General features: G+C 42.2%; 2 protein-coding genes and 1 long non-coding RNA gene across 11 annotated transcripts; 2 read left to right on the top strand and 1 right to left on the bottom strand.

Annotated features, from left to right (window-relative positions):
* Window positions 1-2,007: 2,007 nt before the first annotated feature.
* rassf1 (Ras association domain family member 1) lies at window positions 2,008-14,087 on the top strand. 8 transcript variants are annotated; one of them, XM_027020362.2, is made up of 9 exons: window positions 2,109-2,364; window positions 3,605-3,722; window positions 3,992-4,278; window positions 4,352-4,685; window positions 7,864-7,982; window positions 11,516-11,620; window positions 11,834-12,125; window positions 12,591-12,706; window positions 13,147-14,086. In XM_027020362.2, the coding sequence occupies exons 4-9, from the start codon at window positions 4,409-4,411 to the stop codon at window positions 13,294-13,296; spliced, it is 1,059 nt and encodes a 352-aa protein (XP_026876163.2). In that variant the 5' UTR covers window positions 2,109-2,364; window positions 3,605-3,722; window positions 3,992-4,278; window positions 4,352-4,408; the 3' UTR covers window positions 13,297-14,086. The 8 variants fall into 8 exon arrangements, with proteins under 8 accessions (XP_035376387.1, XP_026876163.2, XP_035376386.1 ...); XM_035520494.1 differs by lacking the exons at window positions 2,109-2,364; window positions 3,605-3,722 and adding an exon at window positions 2,008-2,076; XM_035520493.1 differs by lacking the exon at window positions 3,605-3,722.
* LOC118240371 lies at window positions 12,716-15,690 on the bottom strand. Of its 2 annotated transcripts, none has more exons than XR_004775371.1 (3): window positions 15,607-15,690; window positions 13,166-13,292; window positions 12,716-12,807 (listed from the first exon to the last, which is right to left on the bottom strand). It is a non-coding gene; the product is annotated as an uncharacterized LOC118240371 (long non-coding RNA). The 2 variants fall into 2 exon arrangements; XR_004775370.1 differs by lacking the exon at window positions 15,607-15,690 and adding an exon at window positions 14,380-14,552.
* tusc2b (tumor suppressor 2, mitochondrial calcium regulator b) lies at window positions 14,634-17,574 on the top strand. The gene is made up of 4 exons (XM_027020371.2): window positions 14,634-14,850; window positions 15,693-15,894; window positions 16,127-16,247; window positions 16,572-17,574. The coding sequence occupies exons 1-4, from the start codon at window positions 14,697-14,699 to the stop codon at window positions 16,635-16,637; spliced, it is 543 nt and encodes a 180-aa protein (XP_026876172.2). The 5' UTR covers window positions 14,634-14,696; the 3' UTR covers window positions 16,638-17,574.
* The last annotated feature ends 3,225 nt before the right edge of the window (window positions 17,575-20,799 follow it).

Raw genomic sequence — 20,799 nt, 5'->3', positions numbered from 1 at the left:
TTTCCGGTAAAACAACTTTCTGCCAAAGTAAAAGTCCAACGTTTAAAACCCTATAGATTAATTCGCATAATGCGCTATGCAGTTCGTTCATTTTATTTATTAAAGTGAATTTAATTTGTATTATTTAGGATAATTACAAGCAGAATTATTGATCACCAAACTGAACTTTTTTTAAAGTTACTATTTTAGGTTCTATATATGAACTTTTATTTTGATCATGTCTGTCAAATTTTCTAGTGCTGACGTGGTTGGTGGTAACCCTGCCAGCCAATGGATTTATTAAAAGTGAACACTCCGTTCAGTCCTATTTATTGATGTGATCCATCTGTATATTGTTAATGGAAGAATCTGCGACTTTTAGAGCATAGATTATGACCTATTTCACTGGCATGCTCCAATTATAAAGTAACATATGCTTTATATAACGAGAAAGAAATGTTAGTTTTCCAGAGTCACAGATACACACTGAATGGCGGCTTTATTAGAGAGACCCATCTAGTAGCACCCATCTAGACCTCCTTTGGCTTTCAGAACCACAGCAATTTAGCGTGCCATAGATTCCTTTACTAGTTGTCCCATGCAGACTGAATGTTTTCTTGCAGTTCCTGCAAATTAGATGGAGGTACTGAGGTATTGACATGCTCTGAACAACCTGTTCTACCGCATCCTAGAGATTCTTTATATAAAATTAAGGTCTGGGGACTGTGAAAGTAAAGGAAGCAAGGTAAACTCTTTTTTTCTTGACTGTGTGCCACATGTTCTTCAAAACAATTCACGACATCTTCTTCTGATCCCTTTCATCAATCCACAGGATCCCCTTTCGTTGGATGTGTATCCTTGCTTACACCATTTCAATACCATTGCACAGGAAAGCCCCACAAGGTTGGTAGTTTTTGAAATACTGGCCCTGACTGGTCTAGCACCCATGACCACTGCCTCACTCAGTCACTCAAATTGCTCAATTTTCCCATTCTAATGTGGATTCACACTAAAACTGATTTGTGGAAGTCTTGTTCACCCAATTTTATGCTGCACTCCAGGGTCACATGTCTAAATTGCATTCAGAGTAATTTAGTGTATTTTCATATTTTGACATGGAATACTTAATGGTGCTAGTCATCTACACTTATTTACACATTTAGAGACCGTTTACCTTACATGTACAGTTATTGGAAACACAGGATTAGTTTGCATGTTGCATAGTGTGTTTGTTAAAAGGTTTTTCATAGGAACACGAGTATAGTCATTTATGTTTGTAGTATATGACCCTATGACTAGAGTCAACTTTCAACTTTATATTTGCGCCCCACCCCAAACAACAATAAATAAAAATAATTTCAGTTGTGTATAAGTATCACCAATCAAATGTATTAATAAAGTAAACTATGTTACCAATGTGGATAGAGCTGTGACAATTACAGTCATTGTGATTTATGATTTTTTTTAAAAATATGTTAAAACATTATGAGATAAATCATAATAAGTTAGAAAAAGACACAAAATAGTTGATGCAAGAACTTGTGTGTGTGCGTGCGTGTGTGCGTGCGTGTGTGCGTGCGTGTGTGCGTGCGTGTGTGTGCGTGTGTGTGCGTGTGTGTGCGTGTGTGTGCGTGTGTGTCTGAAATATGTTGATTTGCTCTACATTGTTTTGATGGCAACATGTCTACTGCTTTCCTCCAACTCAGATGAAGAACCATGCACACTTCTCTAGGAAGACTATGCCAGTTGTTCCAGCAGATGCTAGGACATAACCTCATTAATTGAGGAATTTAGTGACCAAAGAAATCAGACATTCACAGCCAATTAAAGTCCCCCCCCCCCCCCCCCAGACCATGACAGATTCAGACTTGTGAACATCTTGGCAGAGTTACAGAATGGAGAGAGAGAGAGAGAGAGAGAGAGAGAGAGAGAGAGAGAGAGAGAGAGAGAGAGAGAGAGAGAGAGAGAGAGAGAGAGAGAGAGAGAGAGAGAGAGAGAGAGAGAGAGATATCCTGCTTTCTATCTTACAGAAGCCCTGTGATCCTCCTTTCCTCCTGATAGAACGCATCCGGTGCCCGGGCGCAAAGGGACTGTGACGTAAGTATTCCTCAGTGATCTGAGACCAGTTTTAACCTCTTGGGTTAGAATAGGGTTTGGTTAAAGGCAGTCGGCCTACGATCATTATAAAAATGTTATTTCCATCTAGGTCACAGAAAGGTGCAGTAAGGGATATAACTGATGCATTGGTGTGCAGTTATAATATGCCTCATTGATATACGGAACCTTATAACAGCCACAAGACATTTTGTCATTGGCCTGCCTAAATGACTAGTTTTAGGATGTTTGTATTAGAGGCAGAGAGTATTATCAGGAACCGTTTAACAGGTGAGAAATTTGTTTTTGCTTCCTGAAATATGTGTATGATTAGCTGCATTATTTAACCATTGATACTTCATGAATGTATCAATTGAATATCTAGAGATCGCTTCCATTTAGGATGTTCTTATAGCCTTTAAACAGATCAGTTATTCCTCAACTAATTTTAAATACCTTGTAAATTTTGGATTTGTGTGATTGTGCTGTTCATAAACATTGACATGTTCGGCTGTATTTACTTTTCCGTTGTACTAAGTAATCAATTCATGTTCATGTAATGCTGTACCTATATCCGTTCACATTCTGCTACATAATACATTATTACCGACCGAAGCGACCCTGATCTGCGCTGCATTAAATGGGACAGATACTAATTCTGCATTATTATTATTAAATGGGACAGATACTAATTCCGGATTATTCACTAATCTCTCCGGAGTGCGTACACAGTGGGCACAGCCGGTGGGAAAGAACAAGAAGCGTATAGAAGAAGCGATCAGACTTCAGCTTTCAGAACACTGACTGAAACTAACAAAACTGCTCAAGTGCAACGGCTTCGAACTCAAAACGAAGCCGTTTACTTATCTCTGCTTAATTTAAATGTGGTCATCCCGATACTGTTCTACAAGAACCGAAGTGGATTTACTTGCTTGTGCGGGCTTTTTTTCAGAAGAGTTTTTAGAATAATTCTGAGGACATTTACTAATTCAAATTAAATGTTGAAATTCAGCATCGTTATTTGTTTAAGGTACGTAAACAGTTCATGATTGTAGCAACCTGTCTGAGACGTGTCAGTCATTAATAGCCTATTTTAAGACCCGTGTGGTTTCAGAAGGGCACACCTAAGCCAGTAAGGGTGTTTGCTTGGTTTCTTTGTTTGATTTTTGTGTTTTCTTTTTCGATACGGTACAGGGTGTACAGATTCAAAAGCAGCACACTTGCTATAAAAATCTCAGTAACGCATTTCGCAAACAATATTAGGCAATAACAGTTTCAGTACTATGTAATTGCTACATGTGTTATTATACACCCAACCCAATCTGGCGCTGCAAACAGCTTTTTGCCAATTTAATTCCGCGGCGTGTTTTGCGGGGCTTTCGATGTGCACCGGATTAGGCCTGCAGCCAAAAAAGAGGTGCCTCCAAAACAGACCGATCTACACGGAGCCCTCGACCCTTAGCCGCGTCCTGCATACTGATGCACGGTCATATGATTAATTGTTTTTTGCGTATTTCTTCTCCTCATAAAGCTTTAGCAAGGCATTCCACTGCCCCGCAAGATTACAGAGTTGGACTAGAGTCCACCAGTGTTGACATGAACTAAATGTCAGCTGTCTCGCCATTTTGCTGGAAAGGAGAACAAACATGGTGTGTAGAACTTGTAGCTCCCTTGCATAACTGCGTCTCTGTGGTGATGGGAAAACTCTCTGGCCTTTCTCTACTTTCAGAGCACATTAATGTCTAGAAAAGGTCTTTATATATTAAACAAGCCAAACATTATGTCTGATATACACAGTATAATGCTGAAAATATTCCTGTTGTTCATCAATGGATTGTATGGGTTAGATTCAAACTATTTTCTGTTATAATGTTCCAAAGCCATAATTTAAAGTAATCGAATCTTTGTCTGTCCTCAGATTTATCCAGATGTCAGTGAATGGAATGAGGAATAGGTTTCCTTCCATGACTGCAGTGCTGTGGCAGAGAAAATAAATGATGCCTGGGATTTGAGCTTGACCCTCCAGAACTTTCTACCATGATTCCTGATGTATGAGAGCTTGTGCCATTGACTCTCTGAACACCTAAATACGCAGTTATGGCGCAGTGAGTCTGGGTGGGATCCTGAGTGTCATTACCAGAGAACAGCTCACCTGTGGAGTGGTACATCAGGACACTGCCAGGATTCAGTGTATAACACAGACAGGTTAGATACATAGATAAATAGAGATTTAAAGTTTATTTATGTTGTGTGTATATATAATCTTTCTCTTTTTCAGTGTATCTCAGCTCAGGAAAACAGCACAATCTAATTCGTGCCCTGTGTAGGAGCCAGCATGATTGAGTTCATTGAACTGAAGGACCTCACGCCTAATGATAGGATTGAGCTAGCGCCCCCTGCTGTCCCCACTAAAGCACGACAGCTGCCGATGGACAAGGTTCCGGAGAGGCCAAGGCGAGGTGTGGTGGTGCGCCTGGACGAGGCGGACTGGGTCGCAGGCAGACATGGAGCGGGACATGTCTTCCAGCCCAGCAGCCACGCCCACCTCACTTGGTGTGACCTTTGTGGGGAGTTCATCTGGGGGCTGTACAAACAGAACCTGCGCTGTGTCAGTGAGTACTGTGTGTGTGTGTGTGTGTGTGTGTGTGTGTGTGTGTGTGTGTGTGTGTGTGTGTGTGTGTGTGTGTGTGTATTATTAAAAATGTGATTTGATATTCTGCAGTGCTAGACCTTATGGCAGTGGTTAAAATAACCTTCTCTTAGTTTAAGTTTAAGTTTGGTTTATTTGTCACATACATAGTCATACACAGTATAACTCGCAGTGAAATGGTTGAGAGTGCTCTGTCCAAACTGAGGAAAAAGAAATATATTAGAGAAATATATTATTCTATATATGTACAAAATTATATTAACAATGTATGTACAATATATGTATATTATGTTTATATACACAATGTACAATGTATATGGTTGTGTGTATATATGTATGTACACAATGTACAGATCCATTTTGTAAAATGACATATTACAGTTTTTATGTTACATGGTGGTAATTGAATATATATACAGTTATGTTACATGGTGGTGGTGGTCCCCACAGTTTATCAGTTTCCCTGGTTCAGGGCCCGAATGGCCTGTGGGAAGAAGCTCCTCTTCAGTCTCTCTGTCTTGGTATTCAGGGTGCGAAAGCGCTTCCCTGACCTCAACAGAGAGAAGAGCCTATTGTTGGGATGGGTGGGGTCGTTCACAATCCTCCTGGCCTTGGTGTGGCACTGCTTGTAGTAGATGGTCTGCAGGTCAGGAAGTTCCGTGTGAGTGATGCGCTCTGCTGAACGCACTACCCTTTGGAGTGCTTGTCTGTCCTGCTTGGTGCTATTCCCAAACCAGACTGTGATTTTCCCCGTGTGGATGCTCTCGATAGTGCAGGTGTAGAAGTTCTGCAGTACCTTGGGAGGGCAGTCTGAAGTCTCTTAGGCGTCTGAGGTGGTAAAGATGCTGACGAGCCTTCTTTGCCAGAGAGTTGGTATGGTGGGACCAGGACAGGTCCTGCGAGATGTAAACACCAAGGTACCTGAAACTATCTACTCTCTCCACCGTGGTTCCACTGATCCTCACAGGTTGGTAGTGCCGCTCCTGCTTCTTGCTGCAATCCACGATCAGCTCCTTTGTCTTACTGATGTTTAGGAGGAGATTATTTTCCTGGCACCAGTTTTCCAGGTGTTTAATCTCCTCCAGGTAGGCCCTCTCATCGTTGTCCAAGATCAGGCCCATGACAATGGTGTCGTCAGCAAACTTGACAATGATGGTGGAGCTGGAAGTGGCTGTGCAGTCGTAGGTGTGCAGTGAGTAGAGCAGGGGGCTTAGGACACAACCTTGAGGAGCTCCAGTGCTGAGGGTGAGGGTGGATGAGACACAGTTGCCCACCCGTACTGATTGTGGTCTGTCTGTTAGGAAGTTGGCGATCCAGTCGCACAGGGATGTATGCAGTCCTAGATCCTCCAACTTAGTAGTGAGTAGGGAGGGGATGATAGTGTTAAATGCTGAACTGTAGTCGACAAACAGCATTTTAACATAATTAACCCTCCCTTTCTCCAGGTGGGTCAGTGTGGTGTGGAGCAGATGTTGCATCATCAGTGGAGCGGTTGTGGCGGTATGCAAACTGCAGTGGGTCCATGGAGGCTGGCAGTGAAGATGTGATGAAGTCTCTGATGGGCTTTTCAAAGCACTTCATCATGACTGATGTGAGGGCAACAGGGCGGTAGTTATTGAGGTCGGAGGGTCGAGGTTTCTTCGGAACGGGGACGATGGTGGATCGCTTGAAGCTAGACGGGACGATACCGAGCGTCAGGGAGAGATTGAAGATGTCGGTGAATACCGGGTCTAGCTGACTTGCGCAGGCTTTGAGGACCCTCCCGCAGATGCCGTCTGGTCCCACCGCCTTCCTGGTATTCACCCTTTGAAACACTCTCCTCACGTCACTCTTCGTGATGATGAGAGGGCGCTGTTCTATGGTGGGCTCTGCGCATGCACCGTTGGCTGCGCCGATAGCACTATTAGCGTTGTTAGCGTAAGCGCTGTTAGCATTAGCGCTGCTAGATGTAGCCTCGAAGCGAGCGAAGAATGTGTTCAGCTCGTTTGCCAGAGACTCATCCGCACTCATCAGTCCGGCGGGTGGGCCCCTGTAGTCCGTGATCGTCCGTAGTCCCTGCCACAGGGATCTAGAGCCACTCTGCTGGAACTGTGTCTAGCTTTCTCCCGCAGCGCCGCTTCGTAACATACCTATAGAGGAAACAGCTCAATTACTCATCATTCCCTCTGATTTACATTACATTTGCGTTTGCACACCACCCATTTGAGTGCAGAAAAAAACATTAGGTAAGATTAACAAAGGTTAGAACTCAGTATGCCTGAGAGAACAAGCAAAAATGTGCTAGTTAGCCGATAATCATGTCTGTCAGTTCAGTGTGTGTTTGTATTCCCATAATCAAATACATACACACACAATGGAGACAGATAACAGGGGGCTTAAAGCCAATAGGAAAAGGATGTTTATGTGGATACCATGTTTAATACTGTGTCTTTGTGTGTGTGTGTGTGAGAGAGAGAGAGAGAGAGAGAGAGAGAGAGAGAGAGAGAGAGAGAGACTGAATGAGTGAGAAATTGAAAAAGTTCCTGTTGTATGAAATCGAGGTATTGGGAAATTAAACATGTGGAGAGCAAGCAGGTGGAGTTTGAGAACAAAATGTAAATAAATCATCACAAATTTAATCTAACTTTTTGTGTCCCCAAAGAGAGTCATATTTGTTTGCTTTACAGCCTATACAGCCAAAGTGAGGCAGTAACAGATCACTTATGCAGTAACAGATTAAGTGAGACAGAGTTGAATATCGCAATACTCTCACCACTAGATGGCAGTACTGCAAAAGGAAACTGGCTGGCTCAAACTCAATTAAAAATCCAGGAGCGTTTCCGCCCGTTCCACTCCCTGCGGCAGACCCCGTAAAGCGTTATTGGGAATTCCCCAAAGAGGGGGTCTGTGTCTTGTTGGCCTTGTCAGTGTGTTCTTGAGATGAAAGTGCTGACGTTTGTCTTATGGTTGGATGTTGCTCTCTCACACACACCACACACAAGATTTAGCACTTGGTATAAAGCTGGTGATTTAATTTTTTTTTTTGTAGAATTAAAGATGCACTATACCAAATGTGCTTCTAGAGGCAATATCAACAAAAACTCTTGAGATGCTAAGATTGGGCCTGATTGGTTTGTGTGTGTGTGTGTGTGTGTGTCCAGACTGCAGATACACCTGCCATTCCCGCTGTCAGCCTTTTATCAAGTTGGACTGCATCTCCCTGAACACTTTGCCTGGACTCTCAGACTACAGTGAGAACACTGAGACGGATACCAACGTGGTAAGAGGCATTTTGCTTCCGACCAGTGCTGAGCATCAAAGAACGGAGAACTTTTGATGCTTTTGGTAAACTGATCCCATTCTGATGTAGTTCAGTTGTGCATTATGAGTACAGCACTTCTCAGAGTAGATTTAACCAAACAGGCTGTATCCCCAAGCACGTAACTCTGCCATATTTGAGCAAGGTCTTAAAGCATAGAAACATAAATATTTAGGCGTTTAAATCAAATGATTGTTAGACCTGTGTTTGTAAAGTGCCTGGCGGTTACCATTGGCCTGCTGGTGTAGATCTTTCCATTTTATTTTTTAAAAGGGATTTAAGGCACCGTTAAGCGCCAGGTAAAACATGCTTTGATCGTTTCAGAGACAAAAGACTGTCAACGAGATGCGTGCGTGAGGCTGTGTGCGCGCACTCGCGCACTGTCTCAGCATTTGTAAAGTAAAATGTGCAACATGTAATTAAAGCTTTTTGCGCTTCGCTTTGTCATGTGAAGCGGGAGGGCAGTGAGAGCGCGCTTTGAAGCCCGACATTCATACTGCGCCATATGCTGCCGCTGATTTTATTACCACGCTCTCGCGCCACTGGAACGGGAAGCGCATGCTCGATTTACGACACCACCAGGCAGGAGAGGTTGCTAGGTAACCTGACAATCCAGCAGCTGTCCATTTTTTGAGTCAGTGTAAATTATATAAAGGCTTCAGTATTTAAGCATCAGAAACGTATTTGTAATTTATTCTGAATATCGTGTTTCATCTTCTTTTTTTCATAGAAAAGGCAAGCGTTATAATTCCCAGATCTTATTGTGAACTTGACTAGAATTTCATATTTGATAATAACACAGAACTAAGGAAAATTATCGACGAAAGTGAGCCTTTGTAATGTAACGTGTGTGCGTGTGTGTTGGGGGGCGGCGGGTCACACAGACAGCTGCACAAAGATTGAAGATAATTACCTCGAGCAAAGTCAGGGGAGACATGCATGTTAAGCTGCACTGACAGGAGAATGAAAGCGGGCTGTCCAGTTATTGTATAGCGGTGTGCAGCGGCGTCGGGTGTGTTCTCCAGTGCCCCCGTTATGATTGCACACCCTGTAGGAGTGGCGTGAGGAATGGGGCTTAATTACTGTCTCGCACGAGAGGTACATTACGGCGCGTGGCCAGCTACGCTCAGTGCTAAACGCAACGGACCTAGTGCGCGCTATATATATATATATATATATATTACACGCCATGTTGTTGATTTTGGTGTCGCCTACTTTTAAACGGTTAGCGGAGAGTATGTTTTAGAGGAATTTGAAGACTGACCGTGCGATTCACGGAATGGATCATAAAAAAACATTTCTGGAGATGTCATGGGGCAGCACGAGCGCGGCCAGTAGCGGATATTGCAGCCAGGATGATTCCGACTCTGAGCTCGAGCAGTTTTTCACTGCGAGGACTTCGTTTTTCCGCAAGCCTAGGAGACGTAAGGTGAGAGAGAAACCGATTCCTGATGCATTTCTTATTTTTAGGATAGCACCAAACCCGTCACCCAGACAAGCACATTTTCCTCTCATATCCCGATGTCAGTTTTAGGAGAACCTTAGGAGTTCCCCCAACCGCCTACCTCTTGCGCTCTCTTGGACCTGAAGCTGTACTACCACAGAATACCTTATATAAGTAAAGTATTTGCATATTTGCATCTGTTTAAGCCCTAAAGATATATTAATAGGTCGTACAGAGAAGCCGGGGTGGTGGTGCTGTCAGTCCGAGTAAATTCAACGAATAGGGTCCCAAGAACATGAACCAGAGGCGCTCAGATCTGTTCATCGAACAGCAATATAGGGGCAGAAATCTGGATAAACTATGGCTGCACGTTCTCATATTACACACAAGTGGTTGTATCTTAGGTGTTATTCAGTGAATAATTCATTTTTACAAAAACAAGCTAATCGCGATGTTTTTGAAAACATTTTTGACAATGACAACTCCATGTCTCAGGAACTACTTACATCATAACTGATACACTAATGATGTTATTTGATGCCTTGTTTTTAATCAATGCTAATGTAATCTAAGCAATCAGAACAACATGTTACTGTGTTGTGTAGATAAACTTATGTGTAACCTCAACATCCTTGAGAGTACCCTAGTGGTAAGGTTATTACATAGTTCTTTTAAAATGAAATCATGTGGTGAGATATTTAACCATTTTTATTTACATTTGGAACTGTTCTAAAGGTAAGAATTCATTAGGACCCATGAGGACCTCTTTCAAACACAAACGTTTTGTTTCGGCCTTGAACTAATTGCATGTAGGATTCAGTCATCACACAGTGTCTGTGGGGTTATTTTGAGTTTTAGCTGCATTCCTGGAACACCCTGCAGAACACACACACACACACACACACAGACACAAGTCAGGACTTCTGCTGGTACAGCCATTTCCTGCCATTACAGGAAGTGCCCTGTCTCACTGTCCAACCATGCTGGAGGGATTTGATAGATGGCAAGTGCCTCTTTTATGTTTTCTTGCCTCCTGCTCCCACTGTTGTCTTAGCTTAGACCATCACAGCAGAAATTAAAGAAGTAGCATCAGGCTGACAGAGAGACTTCTGCTCATACAGGTTGGCATTGTGTCTCCTTAATGCTCAGCTTCACCAAAACGTCGTGGAACATTAATATGAACCTGAAGCATTGTTCAGCACTTGTTCTTGATTGTTGAAAATGGAGTGGGATGTGAGTGAGAGAGAGTGAGTGCATATCTGTATGTATGCGTGTGTGTATATTTGTACATTTGAATGTGTGATTATGTGCACGTGTGTGTTTATTCCTGTGCTCAACTGGATGTGAGGGGGCTCTGCTATCTAACACTGGAGCTGAACAGATAATGGGTGTGATGGGACAAGGCTGATTCTGCTCATACATTCACACCCCAATGCTGCACAATAGTCTTTTCTTTCACAGCCGATTTCCTAAGGGGTATGTAAGGTTCCCCATACGATTCTGCGTTTTTAACTTAATTACACCAATGATATGTAAATGTAGATGTGACGAGATTTGGAATTTGCTGATGAGCTGTATGATTCATGGTTAACAAAGTGTATGTTACAGCAGCAGTTTAGAGGAGTTCTGCTTCAGCCACCTTGTCCCAATTCAGGCTGACAAAGCCAAATCAGCTGTCGCTGCATCAGCTAAGGTAGTAATGCAAGAACATCATGTTCTTCAGTAGCAGTCAAGCATGCAAGAAAATGTGTAACATGTAACTTGACTACGCTGATGATGTCTGAGCTATTTTTCCTGATTCAGATTTTGAATTTGAATCACGTTGTTTATAAGGTGTCTTTCTTTTAATTTAGCTGCAACTACCCAAATGACTAACCCCAACAACCCAGGCTGAGATATGCTGTTTGCTAGGTGTCCCAAAGGACTACAACATTGGTTATAATCAGGAGTTCCAAGGTTATGTTTCTGCTGACATCTTGTGGGAAGTTATCAGAATTACAACCTACAGAGATTTGCTGACAAGTTTTTCCATTCTGACTACCCCATGTAGGATGATCCAATTGACTGGCAGAAGCTGGATGTGCCCCTCAGTGAGATCCAGCGGAAAATTAAGCAGTACAATGCTCAAGTCAACAGCAACCTTTACATGACCCTGGTGAGCGACACCATCTCTACAGCCCCAACAAACACTCTTATATCCGTAAAATATTTATCACACATGCAAATGTAAGCAAATAAACATCAATGTAAAACCTGATGCCTTTTATTTCTTTAAGAATAATAAAATGAAATAATTAATGACTACAGCCCTTTTTTTTAACATTGTTGAACTGTTGTGGCATCTTCCTCCTTTCTCGTGTCCTGTCAGAACCAGGACGGTTCGTACACAGGTTTCATTAAGGTCCAGTTCAAGCTGGCTCGGCCTGTGTCTGTGCCTCTCCTGCGAAGGCCTACTTCCTCCTCGCCTCAACAGGGTGGCTGGCGAGCAGCGGTGAATCACAGGACGTCGTTCTACCTCCCTCGAGACACGGCCGAGCACCTGCACGTGAGCTCGCGCACCCGGGCCCGTGAGGTCATCGAGGCACTGCTGAACAAGTTCAGAGTAGTGGACAGGCCAGCCAAGTTCGCGTTGTTCGAACACAGCATGAGACGCGACCAGGGTGGGCGAGCCCTTGCCTGCTTTTGTCACTTCCAACAATACCTAGTAGCTAATATGATCCCATCGTTCTCGTCTTCTCTTATGGCACCTTCTCTTGTTTGGCTAGATTATTAAACTGATATTATCAAATTCTGAATATTATGTTGAATGTTAAACTATGAAGTTCATCTGAGACATGTGTAGTTATGCCAGTGTAAAATGAACCATATGAACTTAGCATACACTCATTTAGCTATGAATTTAGCATAGGTTCATTAAATCCTATGTATTAATATATTTTATCTATACTTCTTCTGTACAGCCTCAATTTATGTTACATTGGCTCTTAGTTTAATACTTGTTCTGAGAATAAATGTGCCTTTATCTCATGATTATACACACTCTTATCGCTGTCTTTCTTTGTCCTCATGCCCTTGTTTCCTTTTCTCCTGGTCTCTTCCCATACCTATCGTTCTGACTCTCTCAGTCTACCTCAGGAAGTTATCTGACGATGAGTGTCCCCTCCTGCTTCGCCTGTGTGCAGGCCCCAGTGAGAAAGCCCTGGGCTTTGTGCTAAAGGAGAATGAGCTGGGGGAGGTCAACGTGAGTAGCCAGATCTGACGCACAGGCACTGTGTACGTGTTCACATTATGATGCTGTGTCCAAGGCAACCTGAAGTATTCAACTGCATAGTGTTGCAGCACCTGGAAAGAAGAGCGTTCCTTAAAATCTGCTCTTTGACATGCACCATATTGTTAAAACAGAGTTTAGTATTTGAAAGTAGGGATTTCAACTGTCCTAAATGTTGATTTCTAAGATTTGTGTAGTAGTGAGAGTCTGCACTATACAGTTTAGTGTTTGCTCTGCTCAGGTCATCAGTTAATTATCAAGTTGAATGTGTCAGAGCAGGGGAAGTTACAAGGCCCTATAGGATTTGAGCTTAACATAATCACTGTGAAGCTTGGGCTGTGACTGTTATGGTACCATAACACTCACAGGAGCAGTTACAGTAACAGCTCCGGCACTCTTGTTTTATTGGGCAGTGGGACGCGTTCAGTCTACCTGAGCTGCGGAACTTCCTGCGCATCCTACAGAGAGAGGAGGAGGAACACATGCAGCAGATCACGCGCCGCTACTCAGCGGCACGGCACAGGCTGGCCGAGGCACTGCAGAACTTCAGCACACCTGGCTGAGGGTGAAGGAGGGGAAAGACATGAGCTGTGCAGGACATACCCCACGCTGGACACTACTGGAGAGCTTGTGTTTATATCATTGCTGTCCAAATCCAAAGAGCATAGAGAAGTGAACAGGTTCAGAGAGCACCCCACCTCCTGCTATGACAAACAGTGCCAGTAGAGAGGACTAGAGAAGTAAGAGAAACCGATTTAAAATTGTTTTTGCCTGAGATTCTACACCGTCTGGCTGCTGAAGCTTGTGAATGAACTGAATGATTTGATCAAAGGCTTTTTTTTTTTTTTTATCTTTGATTAACTCAATAGAAAAGTAATCGTAAGGTTGCTGGCTCAAGCCCCACCACTGCCAAGTTGCCACCGTTGGGCCCCTGAGCAAGACCCTTAACCCTCAATTGCTCAAGTTGTACTCAGTCATAATTGTAAGTTGCTATGGATAAAAGTGTCAGCTAAATGCCATAAATGAATTGGATAATATCCAAGTCCTTGGTTACCTTCAACATTACACATGTTCGCCTATGAAAACCACAAATGGTCATCAAGATGTCCTGCCAGTATCCCTGCGAACATGTTATGTTGTTGATGGTCAAGAACTGATTGCAAGAAATTCTGATTGCAAACAGTACTATATAACAAAGGCTCTTGTCCATTTTCCCCATTTAAAGACTGTTTATTAAGCACTAAATAATGACTTTCATTTTGCAGTTCTGAAATGTGAAAAGTGACCATTCTAAAAATGTGAAAATGTTAGTTTAATAAACAGCATTGTACTAATGTGTGGATGCATTAATGATATTTTGTTCTCAGACTAGCAGATTATTAATGTTATGCATAAAATCAGAGCAGACCCCAAGGCAGTGGTAGTCAAATCCAGTTCTGGAGGGCAAAGGTCCAGCACACTTTAATCCTTTCCATGCTCCAGGTTTCCCAAAAGCATCATAAAACTTTAAATGGTATAACAAGTACTATACTTAACACTATCATTTAAGACGACTTGAACACTACTATTTTGTAGAAACGGGGCCCAGATTAGTTGAATAAGGTTTATTAGATGAGGAAAATCAGCCCATAGGTGGTCATCCTTACCACTGCATGCTGAACTGGAGTTGGGTGAACTTCATCATTAACGTTTTACAGTGAGGTGAATTCAATTTATATCCACGTTCAGCATTCGCGTTTAGGTACGATGAAGCCTGGGCGTGGTACAATTAACCCGGCTGTACTTTAGCGTTAAATACTTATATTGTCTTCTTGATAATTTACCCAAAAGCTTTTAAACAAAACAAGCACCAACTCTGGTATAGTTCATAAATTGCACTATTTTAGTTGTGGTCTACAAACCATTTGGTTTGGTATCACCATACCGAATTTAAAAAAGCAAAGCCACTGCAGATCATTTTAATATGCTAGAATGTTCCACTTCCGGGCCGCCCTCTCTCTACTGGCGTTGGCTCCATCAGTGTAGAGGTGTGTTTTTGAACGACACACGAGAAACGTTTCTCTTTTCACTTCATTTTTTCCACATTGAGTACTACCAGAAACAGAGATTCCACTCAGGTAAGTGTCATTGTAATTACAGTGTGTTTGAAAATGTTATGTTACAGCAAAAATGTTCTTCTAGGGCATGCGAATGTTGGCTAGGCTACCCTAGCTAGCAGCTCTGCTAACTGGCTAGCTAAATGCTAACCGTGTTTAGGATTATTAAAATGGAGAACTGTAAATACACACGTTTGACTGGTAGATACCCTTGTAGATGTGTTAGGCCTGCAGCGTGGTTAGCTAAAATGCTCCATATGAAGTTGAACATGTTCATGTCGGGAGGCTTATGTTGCTGGCTAACTAGCATATCTTACATAGCTAGCTAGTTATCTTATCTTGTCTTATTTTATCTTATCTTAGCCATCGTACAGAATTGACAAAGAGCGGATAAGGTAGCGAAGCTATCTGTCTAATCAGCTAATTCATCTGTGGTGGGTTACGCTGTCTGGTCCTCTGTCCAAAACCTCTTTCAACTAGCTAGCTAATAATGTTTGGTGGCAGCGTTTTACGTCAGGGCAGCTAACTAGCTGGCTAACCTGGCTAACCTTTTTCCCCTCAAACTAAAAGGTCTTCACTTTTTTAAGATAAAGTCACTGGAAATCACATATCCTTCGGATTATTTACAGGCTAACGTTAGTAGAGCGTTTGCTGATTTAATATTACCAAATGTTCTTGTTTGACAGTGCTACAAACAAAAATACCAGCTAGATAGTAACTGCCTTTGCAGCCATCATAAGTGTGTTATCAAGGGTTCGTTTGCGGCTTCTGTGTTACCAGTTTCAGATTTGTGAGGCTGGTTGTGTTGCTTGATGGCGCTTATGCGATGCCCTTCACAACTTCTGCATTTGTCCCCCCCACAGTATTGGGTCACGAGCGAGCGCACGCTAGCAAAGAAAATAATGTCCGGTTAAAGATGGGAGGCAGTGGCTCCAAAGGTAAAGGTTACTGGCCCTTCTCTGGCTCCAGCGGCGGGGATGAAGCTGCAAAAGAGGGCGGTGAGCAGGCGCTGGGGACGCTCCGGAGCTTTCGAAACGCGACGCCCTTCGTGTTTACACGGAGGAGGTAAATATAGCCCGCGGGTGTTCGGAGAGTCACGAGGCTCTGTCCTAAGGGTAGACTGTATCTCTGTCGTGTGTGCTATGATATAGACTTTCATAAAAACAGGAAAAGCAAATTATAAATAAAAACTGATTTTTTTTTTCTTTTACATTTTTAAAACGTATTGCACTTATTTTGGCGCTTTTGTGTCCGTCTGACTGTCTTTCCATCTCTGTCTCCATACACTCCATATTAGCTCCATGTTCTTCGACGAGGATGGCGACCTGGCTCATGAGTTTTATGAGGAGACAGTGGTGACAAAGAATGGCAGAAAAAAAACCAAACTGAAGAGAATCCAGAAGAACCTCATACCTCAGGTGTGGGTTCCTCTCCTGCTGTTTTTATTGACGTGGCTTTGAACAATGCCTATTTTTATACACGAGGTGAAGATAGCTTTGTTTAGACATTAACGTAGGGTCAATCTCTTTGCATCTCAGCTTTGCTCTGGGCAGAGCTGCCCATCAATTATGATTAATTTCTTAATTTTAGCTACTGGCTCCCAAAGCCCTGTCAATTTTCCCTAGGTTAGTGATGCTCACATATCTTAAGACGCCCGTGTGTATATGAACTGAATGTTCATTCTCTTTCTTTTTCTCTAATCCATCTCTGCCCCCACCCCAACATTTGCTTTTTCTCTGTAGGGAATCATACATTTGGATCACCCCTGCCTTCATGTAGATTTTCCCGTTATCATATGTGAGGTTTGATGAAGGTGAACAGACACCCATGGCACTGTGAAGATGATTCCTCCTTCTTTCAGCCACACCTTCACTAAGTCCTGAAGATGTGCTCTGCGTAGTGCCCCCCATGAGGCTACTCCAGCTCACTGCATGCCTGTGGACTCATAGGCAGCATGCTTGATGGGGCTAGATTGTGACTGTGCGTGATCTGGGAAAGACGACATTCCTTTTCTGCTGTGTCTGCACAATGCTGAGGTGTGTGTGTGTGTGTGTGTGTGAGCGAGCGAGAAAGAGGGAGAACATGAAGTATGATGTGTGTGTGTGTGTGTTGAGCATTCATGTTGGGTGATGGGTGATGTGTGTGCTTTAGTGCCTCGTCCTCTTATGTTCTATCGGTATGTTTTATAGGTTTAGAACATTAAGGTTTGCCCCCATTCTGAATGTAAGGACAATCCCCCTGAACTTGGTTGTTCTAGAACTGACACTGTTCTGTCATTGGGCTACTCTAGAATGTTTAAAAACGTTCTAGAATCATATATTATCTTTTAGAAGCATGTTGAAACTATAGGAGAGGCATTTCCTCTAGTAGCAAGAACTTAGAATTCACACACAGCTTAAAACTGAAGGCCAGGCTGCAGAATGTTTGGACAAATTTCTAAAATAATAATAAAAATATAGAGATTGGTTTCCCTTGTTTCCACTGCGCATGTTCTTGTGATGCTGAGAAGTTTCTTACCAGCCTGGAGGAGATGGCTGTGTACATCAGTGGATGTGTACCCTGCTGTAATTGGATGTTTTCTTTTGGAGTAATATTAGTAATGCTCTGTGAATGGGCAATGGAAGAGAGTACTCACTCACTGTGACCCGCTGTCTTTGTATTCGCTGCTGTGGCGAGTTTCACTGTTAATTTATTGTAAAAGGTAAAGCAGATTTTAAAATAAATAATACCTGTAAATGTACATCATTCTGTGTTTGCTCCTCTTTTTTTGCTGTCAGAGTTCATTACATTTTTTTTTAAATCAGTAACTGTTTTGCCACTAGAGGGTACTCCCAGACACCCATATTCCTTGTATGATTTTATGCCAGGTTTATACTATTTAATTTTATCCAGTTCTCAATCCAAGTATAAACTTGTTAGCTCCAATCTTCAGGTTTTGGTTAACCCAGTTGTAGTTGAGGCTCAGGGGTGAGAATAGTGTAGTGTGCTGTTTTTATTATTGATATTTTTAATTAAAAGCAGCACATGACAGTTTGAGCTTCTCTGTTCTGCACATATGGATAGAACACGTGCTCCTGCTCAATGTGACTTTCTCTCAATATGCAGTCTAAATATCACTACAGTTCTTTAGGTACAGACAGGCGTTATCTTGCTTGTTTCTTACTCATGCAAGTGCAGTATAAGGCTGTGGAAAATGTTACAGCACTTGTATAGTAGTTCTAAGATGTTTGCATGCTTTTTCTGCCATGTCTGCTATTTTCAGAGCCACTGTAATATCAGACAGCAGAACTGCTGCCAGGCTTTGCCCTAGACATGTCGATGGCTACAGGAGCTTGTCACAGTTCTGGTAGCACATTTTTGTGGGTTCAGTTCACTCAGTTTTCATGCAAAAAAGGACTTTTTGCTGAGAAAGTGTTTTAAATACTTTAGCTTAATTGGTCTCAAGCTGTCTTTAGAAAGAGTATCTAAACAGAATACACTGCAGCCTTATCTCACCACATATGAAGATCTAAAATATGGATTTGCTTCTATCTTCATCATTTCTATTTTACTTGTGTTTTGTCTTTGTTTTAATTTTTCCTGTGGAAATGAATTGGGCCATTTTGGAAATTTGAACCATCAAAAGTTAACACCTGCTGCTAAATTTAACATGACACTAATGTTGACTAGTGTTATAAAAATAAAATAAACATGACTAAATTTGGCTTTGAAAAAGATAGTCAGACTATGAAAACAATAGCAATATTGTCATTTAAATATTCAATTTTTGCAGTTTTCTCTCAATGTTCGCCTGCATTCCCCTTGCAGTTCCTTCATGCATCTCACAGTTTGAATACCTCTGTGTTAATGTATACTGAATGGGTGTCATCAATAACAAATGAAAACTGAGCACGAAAATGTAAGACAAAACAGCATGTGTTCACATTTGCAGTCCACCCTTACACTGGACTACAATCTACCACCCATATGCATTTTCCTAAAATGGTGATAAGGACAGCAGGCTTATGTACTTCCATTTTTACTTATGTGCCTCCTAGATAACAATAAGCTTCTATTTAGTCAGTGTTCAGTTCAGTTCAGAAACTGAAGTTAGGGAGTGTGAGATGCTAAGTCTTTAAAATGTGGTGTATCCTTTCCATGACTCTGCAGTGCGCACTCATTATCCTAAACCTTGAGGAGCTTCTTGTCTTTTCTTCTTCGACCAGTCTTTACCACATATTAAACAACATTAAGGCAAAGCGTGATCTATAATGCATATATCTCACCCCTGTATTTAACCATAACCTTAACAGTTTGAATCATATAACGCACTACATCACCCCTGTATTCATACAACTACCCCAAACTTTAATCCAACCTAGCCTACTGCTATATTTAACCAAACACACCATGTATGCCTAATCTGAATCAAAGACCCTACACACATCCTCAAAGCACGTCTTTCTGGTCTTTCTGCCACCCCATCCTTCTGGCATTTTCCACGCCACCCCCTACCCAAATAGATTTGTCTAGAGATTTCCCCTCAAACCTCCACTCTCAAGGTTGAGGGTAGTTGCTAATGGGGACGTGTTTGGAGGCTGTACATTGAATTATAGCTCAACTGGGGAATGCACTGATGGGAGAGGTGCTTTTCTTAACCACAGAGATTTTGCAACAGAAAGCAACAAATAGATACAGTTGTGAGCATGTGTGACATCGCCATAGTTACGGCTCCACTGGAATGCCAACTCATTGTGTCATGGTTCTAGATTGTTTTGGGGGGTGATGTTTCAATTATGGACTCTTCTGTCTCTGCTTAGGCTGGACATGATGTCTGATTAAGACTGTTTATAATCTCTACCATATGAGACTCTGTGTGATTCTTCTGAAATGAATACCAAGGTGGCCATAGTGTTCTCTCTCGTGCTCTCTTTTATTTATATATATATATATATATATATATATATATATATATATATATATAATCTGTGTGATTGATATTGAGATAGATAGATAGATAGATAGATAGATAGATATTTACACACACACACGGTAGTATATTTGAATGAGCAAGCTGATGTTATTGCGTCGCATTCAGCTATTTGTATGGTTGAGTTCATCCTCACTCATAAACAAATTCTTGGACTAGCTGACGTAGAATACCTGACCGAAGGCTGATTTAAAACGAAGCAAACTGGTAGCTTATCTCAACGATCCCAGGAGGCTAGCGAGTGCTGTTATTGTCAGTGACCTGGATATATTGCAGTGAACTGTCTGGTGCCAAGTAATCATGGTGCTGGGTCAAACAGCCAAGCTTCAAAAGGAATAACATTAGTGGGCCTGGTAGAGTCTGATGGTGTTGATATGTTATCTAAACAGGCTGACTTGGACCCAAGCTACAAGCCTTTTGTTTTAGATAGTGGTGTTCGTTTGGCCGACGTAGATGATTTTACACCTGTTAAAATTTTAGGAGATACTGGGGCATCCCAATCTTTTGTTTTGGCGGGCGTTTTACCATTTTCAGATCTGTCATATTGTGGTTCGCATGCTGTATGTCGGGGCTTTGAAATGGGATGTGTTAAAGCACCTTTGCACTTTATCAGGTTAACTAGTGAGTTGCTGTCAGGTCAGTTTAAGGTTGCTGTTCGTGCTCGATTGCCTGTTAGTGGAATCCAGTTGATTTGGGGTAATCACATTGCAGGAGGTATGGTTTTGCCTCACTTGGATGTTTTAGATACCCCTGTTGATGGGACTGGGGAACAGCTGGATGTTTTTCCTGCGTGCATGCTTACATGGGCTCAGTCACGTGCAATGGGTCATGTAGATTTTTCTGATACCTTTCTGTGTATGAACACGGAAAAGGATAAAGCGCTGAGCCCTGTTAAATTCAATGACTGGGAACAGAAGAGTGAGACCGATGAAGTTGAGTCAGCAGTTTGAATGTGCGGTGGGATATGATCACCTTCTATCAGCCCAAAAAGAAGATACTAG

This window comes from Electrophorus electricus, chromosome 20, assembly GCF_013358815.1.
Source record: "Electrophorus electricus isolate fEleEle1 chromosome 20, fEleEle1.pri, whole genome shotgun sequence".
In the NCBI taxonomy this organism is placed as follows: Eukaryota; Metazoa; Chordata; class Actinopteri; order Gymnotiformes; family Gymnotidae; genus Electrophorus; species Electrophorus electricus.
This window is presented reverse-complemented; position numbering and strand designations above follow the sequence as displayed.